General features: G+C 44.7%; 1 protein-coding gene across 1 annotated transcript; it reads right to left on the reverse strand.

Annotated features, from left to right (window-relative positions):
* Positions 1–737: 737 nt before the first annotated feature.
* Positions 738–19,311, reverse strand: LOC102562816 (glyoxylate reductase/hydroxypyruvate reductase). Its single transcript, XM_014610340.3, has 9 exons — positions 19,210–19,311; positions 14,199–14,329; positions 10,881–10,953; positions 10,207–10,323; positions 9,310–9,398; positions 8,055–8,159; positions 7,034–7,169; positions 5,387–5,517; positions 738–1,015 (listed from the first exon to the last, which is right to left on the reverse strand). Exons 1-9 carry the CDS (start codon positions 19,272–19,274, stop codon positions 894–896), a joined length of 969 nt encoding a protein of 322 aa, XP_014465826.2. The 5' UTR covers positions 19,275–19,311; the 3' UTR covers positions 738–893.
* Positions 19,312–19,887: the final 576 nt, after the last annotated feature.

Below are 19,887 nucleotides of genomic sequence, written 5' to 3' on the forward strand. Positions count from 1 at the left end.
TGCTGCACATTGCGCTGCTTACTCGCAAAGCTGTGCAGGTGGCTGTGGGATGGTAGTGCAGGGTGCAGTGGCAGAGTTGCAGCGGCAGCCTCTGTGCACAAACCCCCCCCCATTAAGCCAGCCGGCACGTGTGGCCCGCAGAGTGGCACCCCTGCCCTCACTCCCTGGCCCTGCTCCTGGGAGTGGGTACAGGGACATGCTCCCCACCTTCTTGATCTGCCCCCCCAGCACCTTTCCTTTCCCCTGCCCTGGCCTGCCCTTTTCCCCTACACACTTACCTGCTGGGGTGGGTGTCAGTGTCTATGTGTGCATGTGTGTCTGCATGTCTGCATCTGGGGGGCTGTTGTGGGGGAGTAAGGGGCATCAGGAGGGCTGAGGAGGCTGTAGGGGGGAGTGCGGGACACCAGCAGTGCTGGGGGGGGCTGTGGGGGGCCTTTAATTTTTATTATGGATTTTGGGTTTTTATCAGAGAATTTGCAATTTTTAAGCAGAGAAAACCAGGATCCCTGATCATAACAGCCACTCTTGAAGTTATGAAAATTTTAAGTGTTTTGCTGAATTAAAACCAGAAGTCATCCACTAATCATGCTCAGTGTGTTTTTTGGGGATGGGCCCACTGCACCCAAAAAAGGGAGCATTTTTCCTGGATGCTTCATTTCTATTTACCTGGAGCTCTTCCATTCAACAGCTATGGACTGCACAATAACCATCATGCTTCCACATAACCACCACAAGAGTTTCTTGTTATTCAAGCCTTGTTTATTATTTTCTTATTTGCAGGATGACACAGACACATAGATCTTTAGGGTTAAACAGGTCAGGATCTGCTAAGTTTCTCCAGGTTACTTTGAAGTTATGACCTTGCTCAGCAGGCGATGTTGTTTGGCTTTCCTTCATAAATGGAGTTCACTTGGCATGCTTTCCCCTTTCAAACCAGCCAGGAGGTTGTTGACAGCCAACACAGACATGGTGCTCCTAGTAGCATAGGTGGCACTTCCAATGTGAGGCAAAATCACTGTGCAGGGGAAAAGACAACAAATGAGACGATTCCACTTGTTACACTATCAGGTACTTTTGTTTTATGGTACTGTCATGCTACCTCTATGTAACTCTGTGTGGGTGCGGTCTGGGAAGTACTAGTGGCTAACCAACAGTTTCCCTTGTACTGGTTTCAAAGTTTGAGAAATGCAGAAGAGGCTAGGGACCTCACCCCAGTCAATGTTGATGAAAACTGAGTTAAACCGTGTACACACCAGGGAATTACGCAATTATGCATGCGTGTAATTTTGCACATAAAACGTATAACTGCACATAATCATGTAATACCGTGTAATTTCCCAGGGTGTAGCTGGTGAGTGGGAAGGGGAGCTTCTCCCTGCAGGAGGCGGGGGGAGGGGAAGGGGAGGAATGGGCATGGGGTTTGTGGGTTGGTGTGGCCCCTGCTGCCACATGCCCCCCACCTGCACAAACTCCCATACCCACAGCTACCCAGAAACCACACAACACCCGCACACCCCTTCAGAACCCCCCCCCACACCACATCCCACCCCACCACACCACACCACACAAGTACCTGCATACATTTCTAAAGAAAGTTAAAATATTGTTATATTTAATTTGTTAAATAATGTAATTAATTTTGCGTAATTTTGAATTTTTCAGTACATAATTCCCTGGGGCGTAAACTGGAGTCAATGACTGTTTTGCTGTTGACTTCAACATGGCCAGGATTTCACCCTATGTTTTCAGATTGACAGTCTCCACACCGTGTGGTCTCCTGATTATTTCCACTCTAGCTACCTATGAAGTGAAGTGCAAGCTGTCTCATAACAAGAGAATGAAAGACAACTTTCAAAACATCATTGTTCTGACAGCCACATAGCTACTTGCATGATAGGTCTGTCAGCAAAGTTGGTAATACATTGAAAGCTGAATGCTGCTTTTAAAAGGGAGATAGAGGGCGGAAAGTCATCAAACCCTTCTATGTGGTATAAAAGCCACCTCTTCAAAAAAACTGAAATGATAAATAGTAGGAACAAATCCTAATTTCATGTAAAGGACTAAATGTATACAATATAATCATAAACAATAATGTTAATATTTGAAGACTGAGAAGCAGGAGAGCTAGGTTCTAGTTCCTGCTCCAGTGACTGCTTACATTAATTATAACGCTATCAATTGGAGACCAACAGCTCCTGCTGCCCCAGGATGTCCTACAATCTGGTAGTTAGGTACTCCCCCAAGAGGATGGGGTGTGGGTTCAAATCCCTTCAAGCAGAGGGGGGAGCTAAATATAGATTTCCCACATCCTGCCAAAATGCTCTAGCCACAGAGCTATTGTGAAGAAGGGAAAACAATGACCTCTTCCTCCTCTTCTGTCATGATTTGGCCTCATTTTTTCCCCCCAACTGAAGCTTTTCTGTGAATTAGGAGTTGAATTTGTAAGTGATTTCAATAGGACTGAAACTACACTTTTTTGGCCAATTTGCTTTGCACTGAAAACGTTTCACTCAGCTCTATTCAGAGGCAGCAAACACTCTGAAGTCCCTGAAGTCTTTTTGAAAAGCCTACCCATTGTGATCATTTAAGAACTTTACTAAAAATGAGACACGTCTTGATTTGATAAAAAAAAACCCCAAGAAAAAGATGGTTAAAAAGAGGATTTATAATAATGCTAACATTGCATTTTTATATCACAGAGATACAATAATGTGCAGAGAATTTTCATCTTGCAGTTCTAAGAGGTATTTTTGTTATACAGATTTTTCTTCTAAGGAAATGTACTTTTTTTAAAGGGGACAGGCAGATTTTGGACAACTTGTTTATACTGACAATAGTTGGGGGAGACAAGGATTTTGGCAAAAGAAATGGGGCATACAGTACAAGCAAATCAAAATACATTTGTAAAATTTCAAAACAGCAAAATATACTGGTGTTTGAGAATGGAAAGTACTAAAGTTGCCAGTTCAAATGTATCATTTCAAGTGCTAGAAAGAATACTCAGGTAGATCAAAAATAGTATTCAGGGGAGGAAAATACAGTTTCACATTTTAATGATTAACAAGGATTGGAGTAATAAATAATCACACCAAGTTACCTTTTAACTAGGAGCCAACATTTCATTACCTCCTTTTATATAGGACAGGTTTCTCTCTGTTTTTTCTCTCTTTCTCTGATACTATATTATCTATAATAGCTCTCATCACCATCGTATCTAGGCACATTACTATCATTAGTGGATTTTACGCCATAAGGGAGGGCAGAGCTATTATTCCCTTTTACAGATGTAGAACTGAGATATAGAACTGTTTAAGTGACTTGTCTGAAGTCACACAGTAAGTCACAGTAGTGTGAGAACACTAACTGAACCTGACCCACCTGGTTCAGCAAGGACAAGGGTAACTTTTCCAGCTCTGGGATGGAATGACCCACTCCAGGTCAGAGGCAGGTAGAAGCACAGGCACTAAGACCCAACCACCACTAGTGCTTGTCCCCACAGCAGCCTGGGGAGAACACCTGCAGCTCAAGCGCCCCAACACCAAATGCTGCCAAAGCATAGGCTGTGAACATGGCTAGTGACTGATTGATTGCACTGATTAGTGCAAATGATGGACCTAGGAAAAGCATGACTTATAAACAATACATGCTTAAGCTGGTATACAATCAATAATCAATAAGGTTGCATTTAAATCTTAAGTGGTAGCCTGGGAAAGTATAATAAGAATCTGTTTATCAAACCACTAACATTAGACTAGGCCAAGAATGAATGGCTGCTTTTTGGAGAAGTGTGTAACAACAACTAAAAGTAACAACTGATGTTTTGATAACAACTGAGTTGTACATAGTCAGCTAGAATTCAATACAATAATAATGTGTCTTTGTTAACCTGTCATCAGCCTTGGGCACTTTCAAGAAACTTATGCTAAATTGCAGACATGTGGCTAAAAAGCAGGCCACAAAGCCTGTTTCAGATTGAACCTTTGCAGATGTTACAAATGGCCGAGTCAACAAAGTAAAAGAAACAGTACATGGCAAGTAGTATTCCCTGATAGTGAGGGAAAGAGAAGTCCTCTCTCCCAGAATTGTACTTTTCCCAAGGACACAGGCCACAGCTGACTAGCATGTTCCAAGTCCTACGAAAAACTGGTTCAGTCCAGTTCCCAAAGTCTCAGTGAAATAAGAAATGTGAATGACACCAATCAGTATATTTATTAAAATAAGCTACATATAACTATTGGCTGCAAAAAAAGGGAAATTTTGGGAAGGCCTCAGCAAATTCAAGACAAGCTTCTGTAAGCCTGCACACCAACTTCCTCCTCCCTCCTATGTCTCCCCCAGCTGGTATAGGGTGGGAATCTGTATTGCTCTGTTGTAGACAGCTAGATAGGCATAGAGACAAAGTCTTATTCTTACGCTTTGGGGTGTACTCAATACAAGGTTAGAGTACAGACCTGTCTCTTGCCTCTTTATCAGATGTAGATAGTAGTAATACCTTACCTGCTTAAGAGGGAATGGATAATCACTGGGAAATGCGATTGCATCTTGATTTGGCGTACAAAAGGATAGTCAGTAAAGGAGTTGAAACTGTCCCTGAATTCTGCGTCTGAGTTTGCAAAGAAGTCCTGATCAAAGATAGGCTGTAGTCTTGTATCTTGCACAGCACCGAGCTTTTGGTAACAAAACCCCATGTCTGCGGGCCATATCCAATGGCTCTGTGGGTTGTTGCGCATCCTTGCCCACAGCATATGAATAAAGCTTCTAGTTTCTTTTTAATTAGAGAGAAATAGGCCTTATATTATGGAATGATGCACCACACAGCCTGCACCCCCTTTTTAAAAGCAAAAGTTTATGTACTGGGGGATTTTGGCACTCAAAGTGTTGGGCAGTAGCTGAGCAGGGATTTGAGGGTCTCAATTTCAGACTGCAATGCTTATGGGCATGCAAGCTCCTTTGTGGATCTCGCTGCAAGTTCTCAACTGATCAAACACAGAGACTGATCATGGAGATGTTTCAAAATGAGCCACTAAAATCCAAATCACATAAATTCAGTGCAGAGGTTGATTCTCACTGATGACAAGGCTTCCCCTCCTCATTGTTCTTTGTAGCACATGATGGCTCAGAGCACTCCCTTCAGCACAGATGGTTTTCTCTTCCCTTTCCTGTAACTTTTACCCCTCATCTGAAACAATTGCTAGCCACCACCCTGCATATCCAGAGGCACATAGATCCCTGGCCCTAACCACTGAAAGCCCACAGGAAGTGAGATGTGTGGGAAGGTGAAAAGTATCACCTGCTCTCCTAAGATAAACAGTTGCCTGTAAACAAAGGAGGTCTCTGTGGATCAAAAAAGCTCTTGCAACCCTATATTCCTAAGGCAGCAGCTTACCACAGTTCTTCAGGGAAAGAAGAGGGTGTTCTGTAGGCAGCGGCTCCGGGGTTGTGACATCCAGACCAGCAGCTGCAATCTGGCCACTGACCAAGGCTTGGTACAAGTCATCCTGATTCACCACAGCTCCCCTGAAAAAGCATGGGTTACAAACACCAGTTTCCAGCCTGCAGACACTGGCAAACATCCTTAAATTTGAAGATGTGCAGTCCCTTTGGATTCAATGGAACTAAACTGGCAGGGAAAGGCCCTTAGGGATCTAAGCACTGTATGTGACTTTATTAGTCTTGTTTAAGAATCAACACAATCTGGCTGTTTTGAGGTTTTTTGAAACAGCTGCAACATATTAGTGAAACATTTCCTGTAAGCAGGTATGAACTCAGATATCACTGTCTTCTTGGTTGGCAATAGCATTTGAATTCTATTTGGACACAAGTGAATTTTAACAGTGGTTAATGACCAGTTAACACATCTGTAGCCTCAAGAGAGCTATGACGTAGTCTCTGGCCAATGCCCACACTGTTCGGGGTGGCTCTTGCAATGATGGGGACATGCTCACCATATGAGGGGCTGGGGGCAACCCCTCAGAGAGGAGACTGTGGTTCCACGGCTGGGTAGCACTGCCTTGTGGCTCAGCTGTGCCCACCACCCCGACCACAGCTTGCTCCCTGCCACTGACCTGGCATGCCACTCATGCTGGAGGTCACTAAACTATGTACAGCCTATTGGCTAACTGTTTCACTACTGTAACTGGAAGAGGTTAAAAGGTAGTGCTTCAAACAATATTTACATCCCTGGCTGTGGCAGGCCGGGGGGGTGGGTGGGGGGGAGGGCGGCTTAGGAGTGAGGGGCACCAGCATATCAGGGCTGCTCAGCACCACAAAGCAGCGTTGGGAGGGCATGGGGGGGGAAGGAGGAGGACGACAGCTGCAGCTGCAGCCATACAGCAAAGGGAGCAGTGGGAGTGCTTATTTTCCATGATCAAAAAACCAAAATCAAATGTCAAAATATATAGGTATTTAGAATTTATTTCATTATTATGATTGAGGCACCAGTACGCTTCCAAATTGTTTTAAAAGTGTAAATATATCTGTGACAAACTGGTACCACGGACTTCCTAGTAGCACACTTCTTGAACTCTCTACGTTTCCTGAAGGACTTACTATATGTCGCAGTCAGCCAAGACTCTGGAACAATCTTTTTTTCTACATTTTTCTACATTCTGACTACCAAAAAAAAGGCGTGTGTTTTACTCAGGGGTGTATGTGAAAAAATACAGTGATATGAATGTCATTTGGGCTTCTTTTAGAATAAGCTTCTAATTGAGGAGAGAATCCCAAAGGGCAGCCACTCTTCAACTTTCAAAACTGTCATAACCTGATCACATTAACCTTCCTGCTTCTCACTGAGAAAAAGTGCAATTTTCTTTTTTTAATTCCCATCTAACAATAGAATGGCAGACAGCCATGCTACAAGACCAGAAAACAGCCCCCCCAAGAGCTTCTGCCCTGAGCCAACATATATATTCATGGTCAAGATGATTACAAAAGAAACCCTGGAAATCCATAACACCTGGATGTCTGCATTATCTCTGACTCTTTTCCCTTGCTATTTAGGCTCATTTGAGTGACAGAGTAGCACATTTACCTGCTCGTGTTGATGAACACCGATGTTTTCTTCATTTTGCCAAAGAAATCCTTGTTGCACAATCCTGCTGTATCAGGAGTTAGGGAACAGGTCACAACAACAAAGTCCGACTCCTCTGCTAGCCTAGTGAGCGGAACTGAATGGAAAACACAGGCATCATGAGTTCACTTGGAGGTTCCACTACTCCGAGATCTATCCCACTTACATCAATCATCAGTGAGTTACTATTGCCTAAGAAGATCTCATTAATCTGACCCCAGTAACCAGAAGAAATCAGGTTGACAGCTGAGTGCAAAAACAACATCTGGACAGGGTACTATGTTTGCATGGGCACCACTTCTTTGCTTTTAAACAATTTAATTGATAAAGTTTCCTCAATTAAGAAAAGAAATTTACCAATTCTTGCCAGTTTACCAATTCTTGCCATCCCAGAAGTGGCTACAGTATATATTTCAGGAATAGCATATGTAGCAAAACATCACCTTTATATTTTAAATGAACAGTTAAAAGTTTTGTAAGCACTGAAGATGGATTTAATAGATTTTACAACTTTCACCAAAGGATGGGACAAGAGGAATATGCAGATTACACTGGATTTGCAAAGAAAAGAACTAACCCCAACAGTAACTGATATTTTTGTAATTGTTTATTTTTCACAGAGGTATATCAGAGCCAGGCAACACTGCAGGATGATGAAAGGAAAAGTCTGTCCAAAAAGTCTGTGCATTATACTGAGTGCATGCATTACTGCTGATCAGAAAACAAAGACCCGATATCAAAATTAAGTGATCTGGGGTTAAATCTTGGCCCTGTTTGAAATCAACAAGGCCAAGATTATACTCTTGTCATTGTCACCACTTTTGGCCAATGACTGTGCTTTGCTCAATGCCTCTAGTTTCTCATCCTTACAGCCTGGACAATGTCATCCCTGCATCACCTCATTTATTTTGGTTGCTATTCTGCAGGCATGAAGGTCTGGAAAGAGATTATTTGCTCTTCCAACTCGATTGGCGTTTCTTACCAAATTCAGCTTCAAACTCCGCAGCACCTTCTGGTTTCGGATGGCGTCCAGCATATAGAAATCTCTTGACCCCAAACGGCTTTAGACGGCGTGCCACTGCCTGTCCTAGAAACAGGAGGTCATCTTTCTATAAGCTTGGGATAGCCCCAGCAGAACCCACCTTCCCTTGCACATGGGGAGTCAAACACTTCAGCAGCATTTCAAAGCAACCCATCTCTTTAGCTCTCTATCAGATCTCTATTGCTCCAGCATCTTTGGACAAGACCACAGGATGCATTCCACTGTTCGCTCAAGTACAACGAAACTAATCACTCCTTGAGAGATTACTCTAAGTGCCCCAGCTGGAGGCTGCTGTACCTTTCCTGCCAAGGTTTCACATTTGTTAAGGAGATAAAGCGCTCTCATTGGTTCCAGGGGAAAGTGAACGTGTTTGTAGCAAAGGGAATCATGGGCCATTAAATCTGAAGTTACATTAGAGAGCAAATTTTAGGGAAGAGAAAGATTCCATGACCAACTCCACAAGCTAATGAACAAACCAGTCCTCCTCTCTACCATGGACTTTGGGATATTTGCTTAACTGAAACATAGTTCTGTGGTCTTGTCCAATGGGAAAAGTCCAGTCTGTCTGGTTTCTGATAAAATGAAATACACAGAGCTCCTGGAGTTTAAGATCTAAACTTGAGTGTAGTCACACCACTGCTGGTAAGACGGAGAGAGACTTTTTAAAATCTCCTCTTACTCACCCTCTGCATGCTAGGGCAGAGGCAAGTGGGAGCAATCCATCAGTTTTGGGGTTAAATGTCTTTCACTAGCAGTTCCTGTCCAACACACCCCTATTTTTTATTTACTTTGTTGTTTCTACAAATGCCCTAGTATTGCTACCACAAAGTTAAATACAAAAGTATTAGAATAACAAGACATGAACTCCTAAACTAATGGGTTAAAGCATAGATATCCTCAGAGCAAAACTCAGAGCAACCATATGGGTTCAAGATTAAAACTAAAAACTGTCAGAATAATAAGAAAGAGAACTCTACAAGCAAGGATTCTTCCTTCAGAGCAAGAAGCAGCAGACAAAAAAACCCTCAATGACAGAAGAAAGTTTTAACAGGGATAAAGAACTGAGTAGACTATTAAGACTACAGACAGATTTATTGCGGACTTATTTTTACTGATCACCAAATTAGGTATTTTAATCAAACACCAAACTGAACCCACCTCCATCACTGAGACAGACATACTAAGACACAGTTACCTATTCTTCCCAGCCCTATGATCCCAACAGTGCTATCAGATAGCCCATATCCACACATCCAGAAGGGCTTCCATGTTGTCCAGCCACCACTATGACAGGAAATAACATAAGAGCAGATGTGAGACAAGAGCAGAAGATTCCACCTTATATACTGGCTTGGGGTCTAGATATGAACAACATGACAAACTGTGAATGGCACAAATGCAGTAGGGGTGGTAACCTGTGTGTCATAAGCATGCAAATGGAGATGTTTTAGGGGCTTAGAAACACGAAAATGAATAAATTTAAGTGACACTAATCAGCAGAGACACAAATGCCCACATGGTTCCTGCTTCAAGCTACCTTTGCACTCCCTTTCAGGGGCCTTGGTGTAAATTAGATACACTTCAGGCCTGATCTAACTTGTGCACTGTTACTGAAGGCTTCTGTGAGCAGCTGCACTGCAGTGACCTCTGGCCATAGGCTCAATGCACTTCCTACAGTAGGGACTAGGAACAGGGCTGCTTGTTTTCTTCTGACCAGGGAGACAACCTACATAATACAAGGGGACTCTTAGGGAGGCAAGTCCAACCACCTTTAAGGCTTCTTTGCAGTGCTAGATACTTTCTATCTGCATTCCTGCATTAGCATAGAAATTTAGGCCTTACAGTTTGTGCTTAGACATAAACATGCCTAACTCACTGGGATCACAAGATTTCAACTACTGTAGTGTCAATCCAAAGCGAGTGTAACATGCATGGCCTCTTCTGTATCTATTTGACCTCATTCATGCACAGAGTACTTTTTCAGGGGTATACTGCTCAGCACTACACTCATAACTCATTCCAGGGGGTTGTTCCAGATTCACAGTGAACTTCACAGGGCTCAAGAGCCCAGTGCTAGACTGTAAATACTCACTTCTTCACTTCCTCCACTGATTCTGGCAGCCTGCGACACGTGGCTAAGAGCAAAGCTACTGTAAGCTCAGCAGTAGCATCTGTCAGTATGTCCGGGATGTATCCCACACGGATCCCACTGCAATCCAAAGACAGCACTGTGTTCTGCAAGGGATAACTGATAGCAATCCAATTGCCTAGCTTATTTACATCTTGATCAAAACCTGTTTGTGCTGTATCTAACTCTTTCAGGTATTTCTTCTACAAAGGTGCTTACATGCATTACACCCTATCGCTACATTATTGCAGCATCTCACAAACAACAATGAATTTATCTTCACAAGACCTTTGAGAGGGAGGGAAATTTATCATGCCCATTTTACAGATGGAAAACTGCCACACTGCAAAATTAAGGTCGGATCCTAAAGGTATTTAGGTTCCTAACTCCCACTGAAATAGTCTTTCAGGATCTGAACCTAAGTGACTTGTCCAAAATTTGTGCAGAACCAGGGAATAGAACCAAAATCTTCTGGAGTTCCAACTCAAGACAAACTAAAAACCAGTCTTCCTCCTTTCGAGTTTGGTTTCACTGAACTCATGACTGCTTAATTCATCAAATGACAGAGCAGACACAGAACACATCAGAAAAAAGTAAATTCCATATTTAACAGCTGCTACAAGAAAAGTGAACTTTACCGTTTCTTAATTTCTTCCAGAGCAAGATGGTCAAATCCTGCAGACATTGTGCTGATGACTTTTAGGTTGGACCCTGCAAAATACAAAGACAGCCCTCTCAAAATTGACAGCTCATAAACAAAGAAGTCTGTTTAAAGAATACCAAAACAATGAAAGCATAGACCTAAGTAACAGGTGGGGTAACCTGTGGATTCCAGTTTGCACATTTTTAACATTCTATAGTTACCAGCAATATCTAGGAGGGCTGAACTGAAATAAGTTAATCAACAGGAAAGATACCTCTGTGTCAGGTAGTTTACCATGCATACTTGGTGGCATTTTGTGCACAATCAGTTTAATTCTCCCCTGTATAGTCAACCTGTTTTCTCGTGTGCCAAGATTCAGTCTTATGATAATCTACTCTGTTAAACAGGCAAGAGAATCATGTGAGGCTCAAGACTCCTGTCCAAGCCAGAAAAGATTTTTGGGAGAGATAACTTGAGACTTAAAAAAAAATCTGAGAGAATTTAATACAAAATCAAACTCTTCTACCTGGAGTCAGAGGGTGAGCCTGGACATCTTCTGGAAGCACTAATATGTTCTTATTTGAGCAGGCATTTACTTCAGGTGTTGTTTTATATCTCATTTAATACTCTACCTGCATTTGTAAATTAATCTTCCTCCTATCAGAAGCTGCCTTGAACTTTTGCTTGGAAAGGAATTATATATATCTAATAAATAAATAACTAATGCATTTAAAAATACTTATAGGACTTTTACCAAAAAATTGATATTTTTGAAGAGTAATGAGAATTGACAGCACCCTTAACTCGGGAAGATCCAGGGCTGGTCCTTTATTAAGAGATTTCATCTCCATTCCTAACTCTGCTTACATATTTGAACACTATAATCTTATTTGAGCAGAATGGGGAAAAGTGGTTATTTAGTGGCAATTCTTCTGGGGAAATCGCACAGGGAAGGTATTAACATAAAAGGAAAAGGACAGAGAATCTGGAGGATGCTGGGATAGTGCCCAAGGCCAACTGAGATCCTCACATCTTACCATCCTCACATTTGTTACGTCTCAGCTGTGTGTTCTTGGGCAACCCTAGCACAGGATGCAGTCTGTTTGACTCACAAAGGACTCACCCCCCCCCCTCCCTCCCCCTCCTCTACATAAACGAAACTGATTAAGATGCAGTGAGAGACACACCTAAGACCCTCCAGATAAGGGTGACAAGAGTGAACCAACTGCCCTCGGTCTCATTTGCATCCGAGATGGAACCAGATGACCATTCATTTACACGAGAGAGAGAGAACAGAAAGCCTGAAGCAGAAACTGCAGTGAATTCTGGGACCAGAGAAGCAGGGGAGCACTGCATGATGGGGAATCTGTGCTCCAAATGTTAATCAACCCATGTTCACACACACCCAGTTCAGCATTTATCAGACCAGTTCTAATCTGGATTTACTAAGGACTACCCCCCCCGACACACACACACCACTAAGTTTAATAGGTATCTTGGGCAGTACATTCCCCGGTCCCACTATGGGAGGCTTATTTAAACTTGATTGACTAAAACTCGGTTGCCGGGTTAGGGAATGCTGAGGCAAGAGACCGAGTCAGAGGGGGTATGGGCAACATTTGAACAATGGTTAAGGGTTCATCACAACGTCCAGCCCGTTGGAACCCTAATCACAGGTGTTGTCATACTTTTCCCGAGACGACTGGTGGGAGTCCTCTCCACAAAAGGTTATGAGCACCCCAATAATTGTCTTAAGTCTGTTAAAAGACTATAGTAAGATCTGGAAAAGTCATGCTAAGCTGAGGCTTGTGCACAACAAGTAAAAATCCAAAATCCTGATGCTGCAAGCTATCTATTGTTTCTGAAGAAACCATGAGATATCCCATCAGTATATCTGCCATCCATAGGAATTTCAAGCTGGCTCCCAAGTATTTGGTTACTCCCTAATCTTATGTGTTTCCTGACTATCAATCAGTTTCCTGAGATGTTCCAAACCAGATAACCCCTTGTCAATAGAAAAGACAATGATTTACACAATTAAGGATGCTTCGAAGCAGCTGAACTGAGGGTATAAAAATCTGTAAAAAGTGTGTGCGCTTCAAGAAGAAGAAGAAGAAGAAGAGAAAGAAAGAAGAAGGAAGAAGAAGAAAACTCCTGTGCTGACTCCATCCCCTGTCGTTCTTGGGACGCTGGAAGAACAGATCGTTTCTCTCTTCAAGAATTGTGCTATGGACTGTGCCTGTCAGCTCCGCAGCCTGAGTACCTTGGATTGGTGAGATCCCAGCGCGCTCTCTCTCTCTTTTCTTTCTAGGCATAAATTTCTGAACCTGAACTGTATTAGTTAAGCTTGAGCTAAGTTTCCCCAAATACTTAGTGAAACCAGGGTAGTACAGTAATTGTTTGTGTTAGTTTTTCTTTTGCATATCTATTACTACTAGTACCATTATATATTTCATATGCTTACCAATAAATAACTTTTATAGTCAAACTGGTAGTAACTGGGTATATTTTTCCTTCTCTGCTTCTCTTTCCTCCCGTGCTCTGCAGCAACACTTCTTTTACCTAAGCTAAAGATCCCTGTGAAGCCCAAAAATATTGTGGGGTCTGCTCATCAAGAGGCCAAAGATTGGGACGTGCTGAGTTTGAAACACATAAGGGGATCAGCTTGTACAGGCTGATTGACCCAGTTTGACTCAGACGTGCCCTTATGAACTGAATGCTGGCCCATGAGGGTGTCAGCTGGACACCCAGCCAGATTCAGAGGGATTCTGTTCACCTGTGTGTTTGTGTCTGACTGCATTTTATTGTTGCTCTTATGAACTGATTCTTGGCATATGAGGGTGTCAACCTGTCCATGCTGATCACCCCGGCCAGGTCAGGCGTGTCACGTTAATTTGTTTGTGTTTGTGTGTGTATGACTGATTTGGTGACTGGAGGAACCCAGTCCCATTGAAACTGAGTCTTGCAAGATAGCTCCAGTGGGGGTGAGGGCTTGCAGAAGGGAGAGATACAACTCCGTATAGTAACACAAGCAGCACATTGACAGAATCGCCAAGACCCTAGAAACTATCCCTAATAAATGAGCACACCCCAAAGTAATGGGCAAATTTGGTAACACGTATGTGATGGAGGGACAGGGTAAGATCAATAATACTGAGCTTAATGAGTTGTATCAAAGCATGGTAGCAATGGGGAACACAGCCAGCCAGCAGCAGGCTGAGACCTGGGTGTCATGGATACCCTTCAGTACCTCAGTATATTCTCAACTAACAAAGCCATTGGAGCCTCTCTTTTTGAGCATCGCCATACCCACCTGCTGCATCAAGGACTTCTTTGTCTATCCTGTCAGACAGAAGACAGAGCAGCCCATGTTTTCCAGCTACCCTGGCCAGCAGTTCTGACTGTGGGATAGGTTCATCTGAGTCCCATTGTTCGATGCTGCAGCTACAAAGGATACAGAAAAGTCACAATCATGTTAACACAAAAGAAAAAGGTTTCCTGCCATTACAGTGCCCTGTTCCAGGTGGTTTTACTGCATTTGGCAAAGGGTGGGATGGCAAGCAGAAAAACAGAGTGAAAAACACTATTTTAAGGCAAGAACACCAGGGTCCTTCCTTTCTTGCTCTGCTGATTTCTCTTTCCCAGCTTGGTACTAGGGCTTAATTACAAAAACATACCTAGTAGGGCTGTGCAAAATGGCTATGTTTCGTTTCTGTTTTGGATTTGGCCGTTTTGGAGGACAGTGATTTGTTTTGGTGTTTTGGATCACTGTTCTGTTTTGATTCGGCCAGCTGCTGCGTGGGTGCCAGGTGGGGCGGGGATCCCCACTGCCCCACACTGCACAGGGGGTGGGGGCGGGGGGCGGGCTCTGCCACAGGCCCTCAGAGGCCCTGATCACCACTGCTACAGCTGGTGAGTGCGGGGCTTTTTTTCCTTTTTCTTTTTTAAGTGCTGGGAGGCTGGGGCCGGGCAGGGCAGCTGTAGGGGCTTCTCCTGTGGCTCCTCCAGCTGTGCCTGCCTCTGCCCTGGCAGGAGGAGCTGCGGGAAAAGCCCCCATGGCTGCCCTGCCCAATTCCATTCCCTACCTAGCCCCAGCCTCCCAGCACTTTAAAAGGAGGGCTGCAGGACTGTGCCAGACTCTTCCCGGGAGGCATGAGCCCCGAGATCCGTGTGCAGAATGACAGCAGGCTGCTGTCCCTCCCCCAGACCACTGGGATTGGAAGGGACCTCAGGGACAGTTCACAGACACTGGCCAGCTACAGGTGTCAGTATAAGAGTAGTCCTTCCCCCACACTTCTGAATTTCTGTTTCCCTCCAAGCCCGCCTCTGAAACATTTCAGATGGTTTCGTTTTGTTTCAGAGATGTTTCAGAGCCTTCTGTTTCATTTTGGATTTCATGTTTCAAGTGCCAAAACACACCTCTGAAACAAAATGGCTACTGAAATGTCGCACAGCCCTAATACCTAGGGTACAAAGGGGCTCTCTCTAATATATACACACCAACTGCGACCTGATATAAAAACGAATTGACAAGTTCTTTTAGGGCCGACTAAAGTTAAAGTTTTAAAAAAGAAAAGGAAAAAACCTTAGATTTTTATTTAAGTTGTTTTTCTGTTGTTTCTTTAAAAAATGAAATCTGAATTTAATCAAATTGCATTAAGGCCTATACTTATTATAACCTCCCAAAACATTTAAATAAAAAATGTTTTATTTAAAGCCTCTGTCAAATCCTTTGCACTGTAAGTTGTGTGCTTTTCTCCATGAAGGAAGAATCAAGAGAAAAACATCTAGTTTTTATAGACTATTTCTTGTCTTCGATTAAATTTCAGCTAACATCCCAATGCAGGTGCTTGACCCAAATTGTAAGCAAATCTAATAAAAAAGCAACACATGGTTTTCTAACTTAGTAACATAAAATTATTAAGAACCTGAAAATATTAAGCTATATATTTGCTTAAAATGTATATAATTATAGTGTAGCTTCCTAAGGCAGCAAAAAGATGCACCAAATCTAGTATAAAGGTTCTATTTTGTCATAAATCTACATGCTTTGATGGTTGTCAGCCACTGCAAATTAACCTTTCTTTAGGGAAAAAAACTGAAATACAGATGGAAAAGGCAGTTAACATTGATGATTTAAACTGAGTCTTTCCATTTCACAATTTAAATCATGATTTACGCCAGAGATTTAAGCCAGTCCACCCTGCCTTCTTTCAATGACCACAGCAAGTCAGCTGAAGGATTAAGATGGATAGTGGGATTTCTTAATGCTTACAGCTAAGAACATTTATCCTGTGACATCCTGGCAGCACATGCTCATGTGAGCACTAAATTAACCCCTGGAACATGCTCTGAGCTAAGCCTCCAGCACCTGGCTGCTGCTTCACTTTCAGCTCATTCATATCTCTGCAGCAAGGCTGGAGTGACTGTGACCATATGACATTTGTCCTGCATCCTTTTCATTGGCTATCTATAAATCAGGAGAGCAATGCTGGAAATAGCAAGTTGCAGTGTGCCTGAAATTAAGTATGCATCCAGAGCTTTGCTGGGGTCTCACAGAAAAAACATTCTTGTCAGTTTTGCTTATGCCACTAGGATGTCAATAGTACAGAGTAGCTACAGGGGCTCCCAGGATTTCTGACTCTCCAGCATCACAGACTCCAGGAACACATTCTAGGACTTCCAAGCTGCTTATCCCAGCTGCATGGCAGTCTGCAAGTTTTGAGAGCTGGCGTTGCAGCTGGGGTGCTCAGAGCTTTCCAAAACCCTGCTGCAGAGGCAGGAGCTAAACCCAGGTTAGAGCTGGGGCCTGGGATACCCCACAGAGAGCCTGCAAGCTCTGGCTGCACGTCCTGGAATCCCAAAATCCCCAGACCTGGGACAGTCCATGTGCTGGGCTTGCCCCTGAGCTGTGGTTCTTTGTACTTTCAGAGTTTCTGGCCCAGGCCCTGGTGGATATACCCTGGCATGAAGACTGAGGAAATGCTATGTCCTTGGCCATGGATCAGTCTGCTAGGAATCTAGGCTACAACACAAGAGAACTTTGCTTTGGACTTGGCAACCATTCGCTGAACCAGAGCTATTTCACAGCCCCAATGTGTCAGCATTTATCAAAGCAACTTTCTTTCTTACCAGCGGTTACTTCCTAAGCCTCAACCTGAAAGGTGTTCTGACATGACCCACTTTCTGGGTTCTCACCATCAAGACTGAGTCAACAGCCCCTTGCTGCAGAGGGCTCTTGGGTGTGGAACTGGTCCTCCCTTAGTAGTGATCCAATCCATTCTTCTGTTCTTTTAAGTAGCATCTTACGCTTTCTTTTGGTAGCCTGCTGGGCATGTGGGAGCAACCTTCCTTAGTTCTTACATTCCCCCTATCCACTGCTGGCACCACTTAATGGTAAATTTATCTTTGTGACCCACACCTCTCTCCACCCTGTGTTAGGGAAATCCTATCTTTCCCACTCTTCGAGAGGAATAAGAGAACCAAGTGGTGTGGCCAATGTCGCATAGAGATGGGAACAGAACGCAAATCTTACGCATCCCTGCCCAGTGTCTTCATCCACAAAGCATACATTCTCCATTCACAAGCACACGAGAATCTCATTCTGGACCCTGCCCAATTTGCAGTTTTCAACAGGGTGGGATATGCTGCTAGCGGGAAGAATTCTGAGTCCGTCTGCTGTTCAGAACAGTGTCGACACAACACAGGACAGGCAGGGGACTGCTGCACCACCAAGTCCAGTGCCCTCATACACAGGCAACCATTTATCCAAAGAATCCCACATACAGTAGTCTAGGGATACAAAGGTGCAATTATTGTGACCTACTCTAGAAGCCTGAAACTTCTGCAAAAGATCTATAAGGCTACACGCAATTCAAAGAAAGAGACTGTATAACTAGTGGAGCCCGCTAGTTTTGCAACACTTCATAGTACTTTGTTTCATTAAAGGAGAAGCACATGCAATGAAACAATAAAAATAATTTGATATTAAATGTCTATTGCACAGCTTGAAAGCAGTCCAGGTTTTGACACTGAACTATCAGCATTTGTACCACTGAAGAATGCTACTCAACAGCAACAACACAGTGATGAGTATAGACATCTTTAAAACTATGGGTTTTTCCTTGTTTGCAAACATAACATTATGGAGGGGGAACCCCCTCCCCAAGAGCTGTATTTAGGAAAGCTGAGAAGTCAGGCTTCTGATAAAAGTTTGTGTTTTGCTCCTGAAAGGTTTTGCTTGGAAAGCACTAGATAGGAGGAGGCAGTCAAAATGCTGCACATCTCAGGTTCCTCTCTAAGGGCCCTGCTACTTGCTCAAATTAAAGCTGGGTAGAAACCAGCTGTAACACTCACTTTGTAGCTGGTTGGCTCTTTTTATAGCTGGATAGTCGTTTTTATGGTGTGATCATTACTGTGTGTGTGTGGCTGGTCTACATTTATTGGAGTTAATTGTGTACTATATGTAACCTGTAGCAAGGGCCTAAGTGTCAAAGCAAAGTTAACAAAAAAACCCAAATCAATCAAGTAACCCCTGGCCAAGGAGAGGAAGAAAAATGCCCGCTGGTAGCTGCTTTCTGCCTGTAACTGAAATGAATGGTCAAACTCTTATTGATTTCAACTGTATGAAATGTGGACTCTGATCCTAAGCGCATGCTAAGGGGGGAATCTAGTGACAGTTACACAATCATACGGCACTTTTACACGTGCTCCAGGGGGGCAGGGGTAGGTGGCACTTCAAGTAGAGTGGCTGTAAATTAAAGCGCCTCCCCGTCTCCTGCATCAGCATCCCCACGCTTATGAATGGCAGCAGAGGCGCTTGAATTACAAGGAGCTTTAGTTCAAGCACCCCCACTGGTATTTTTAAGCACGGGGGGCGCTGATATGCAAGGTGAATCGAGGACTAACCGAGTGTGCTCCAACGCACTGGAGCAGCCTTGGTGCTGGTGTACAGGCGCCCAGAGGGCTGGGCCGGGCGGCTAGTCGGGGTCTAGTCCTGCATTTCTCCACCTGTGTGTGCATCGCGGCCCAAAAGTGGGTCACAAGGACTACTGCAAGAATGGCGAGCAAGCTTTAAAAAGGGATTCTCCTTTAAAAGGAGAGAAGCGTGGGAAAGCCCGGCTCTTCCCTTGCAGGCCGGCGGAGCTCCAGGCTGCGAGTGGTGCTTGGGGGCCGCCACACGTCCCCGCCCCCACGCGCTTGGCGCGGCCTCCCCGCAGGCTGCCTCGCCTCCCCTCTCCTCCCCTCCACAGCACCGCCCGGCCCGCACAGCACCCAGGGGACGCCCGGCCCGGGCCCGCCCGCGCCCGCCCGCGCCCCCTTACGCGCCAGCGCGGGCCAGGGCCGCGAGCCCCCCCGGCGGGAGCCGCCGCGTCACGAGCGCCTGCATCACCCCGCGCCGCCGCCGCCAACTCTGACCCGCGGCCCGGCCGGGCCCGCCCCGGGGGAGGGGCGGCGGGTTGGCCCCGGGCCTGCCCTGCCCTGCCCGTGGAAGGAGCCTCCCTTCCAAGTGGAAGCAAAAAGAAGTGGCTTGTAGCACAGATGTGCTCGATCCCGGACCAAAGCACACTAAGGGAGGGTCCCTCGCCCGCACTGGGGGAGGAAGAGTTTAGAAGGGATCGGGCAGGTTGCAATGAGCTGCAGTGTCAGTTGACTCCCTCGTTTCTACCCGAATAAAAAATGCTGCTGCTGCTCCCAGGTAGTTGGTTTTAAACTGAGTAGAGCAGGCATCCAAGTGGGACGCCGCTGCATCATTGCACTCCCCATGGGTGACTGGTGCCTCCTGAGAGTCGGTGGGGGCACAGTTTGCGAGTGGCAACCACCCGCAGAAGTCGGTGGCAGTGGAGGCGTGGGGGTGGCAAGTGGCAACCACCTGCAGAAGCTGGCAGCGGTGGCCAATCTCAGGGGGGGCATGTGCCCCACGCCATGCCTCCCCTACCAGTTGCCTATGGCACTCCTAGATCCACCTCTGCATCTTCCTGGTTTCAGACTAACATGGTTAA

Source organism: Alligator mississippiensis, chromosome 3 (assembly GCF_030867095.1).
Source record: "Alligator mississippiensis isolate rAllMis1 chromosome 3, rAllMis1, whole genome shotgun sequence".
In the NCBI taxonomy this organism is placed as follows: Eukaryota; Metazoa; Chordata; order Crocodylia; family Alligatoridae; genus Alligator; species Alligator mississippiensis.

Bases quoted from the DNA above. Each gene is read 5' to 3' on its own strand.
- LOC102562816 (XM_014610340.3), bottom strand. From the start codon at position 19,274: ATGCAGGCGCTCGTGACGCGGCGGCTCCCGCCGGGGGGGCTCGCGGCC. The intron at 10,954-14,198 runs GTGGGTATGGCG...TGTATTTTGCAG, and splicing joins AGAAGTCCTTGATGCAGCAG to GGTCCAACCTAAAAGTCATC. The intron at 9,399-10,206 runs GTGAGTATTTAC...TTCCTGTCATAG, and splicing joins TCAGTGGAGGAAGTGAAGAA to TGGTGGCTGGACAACATGGA.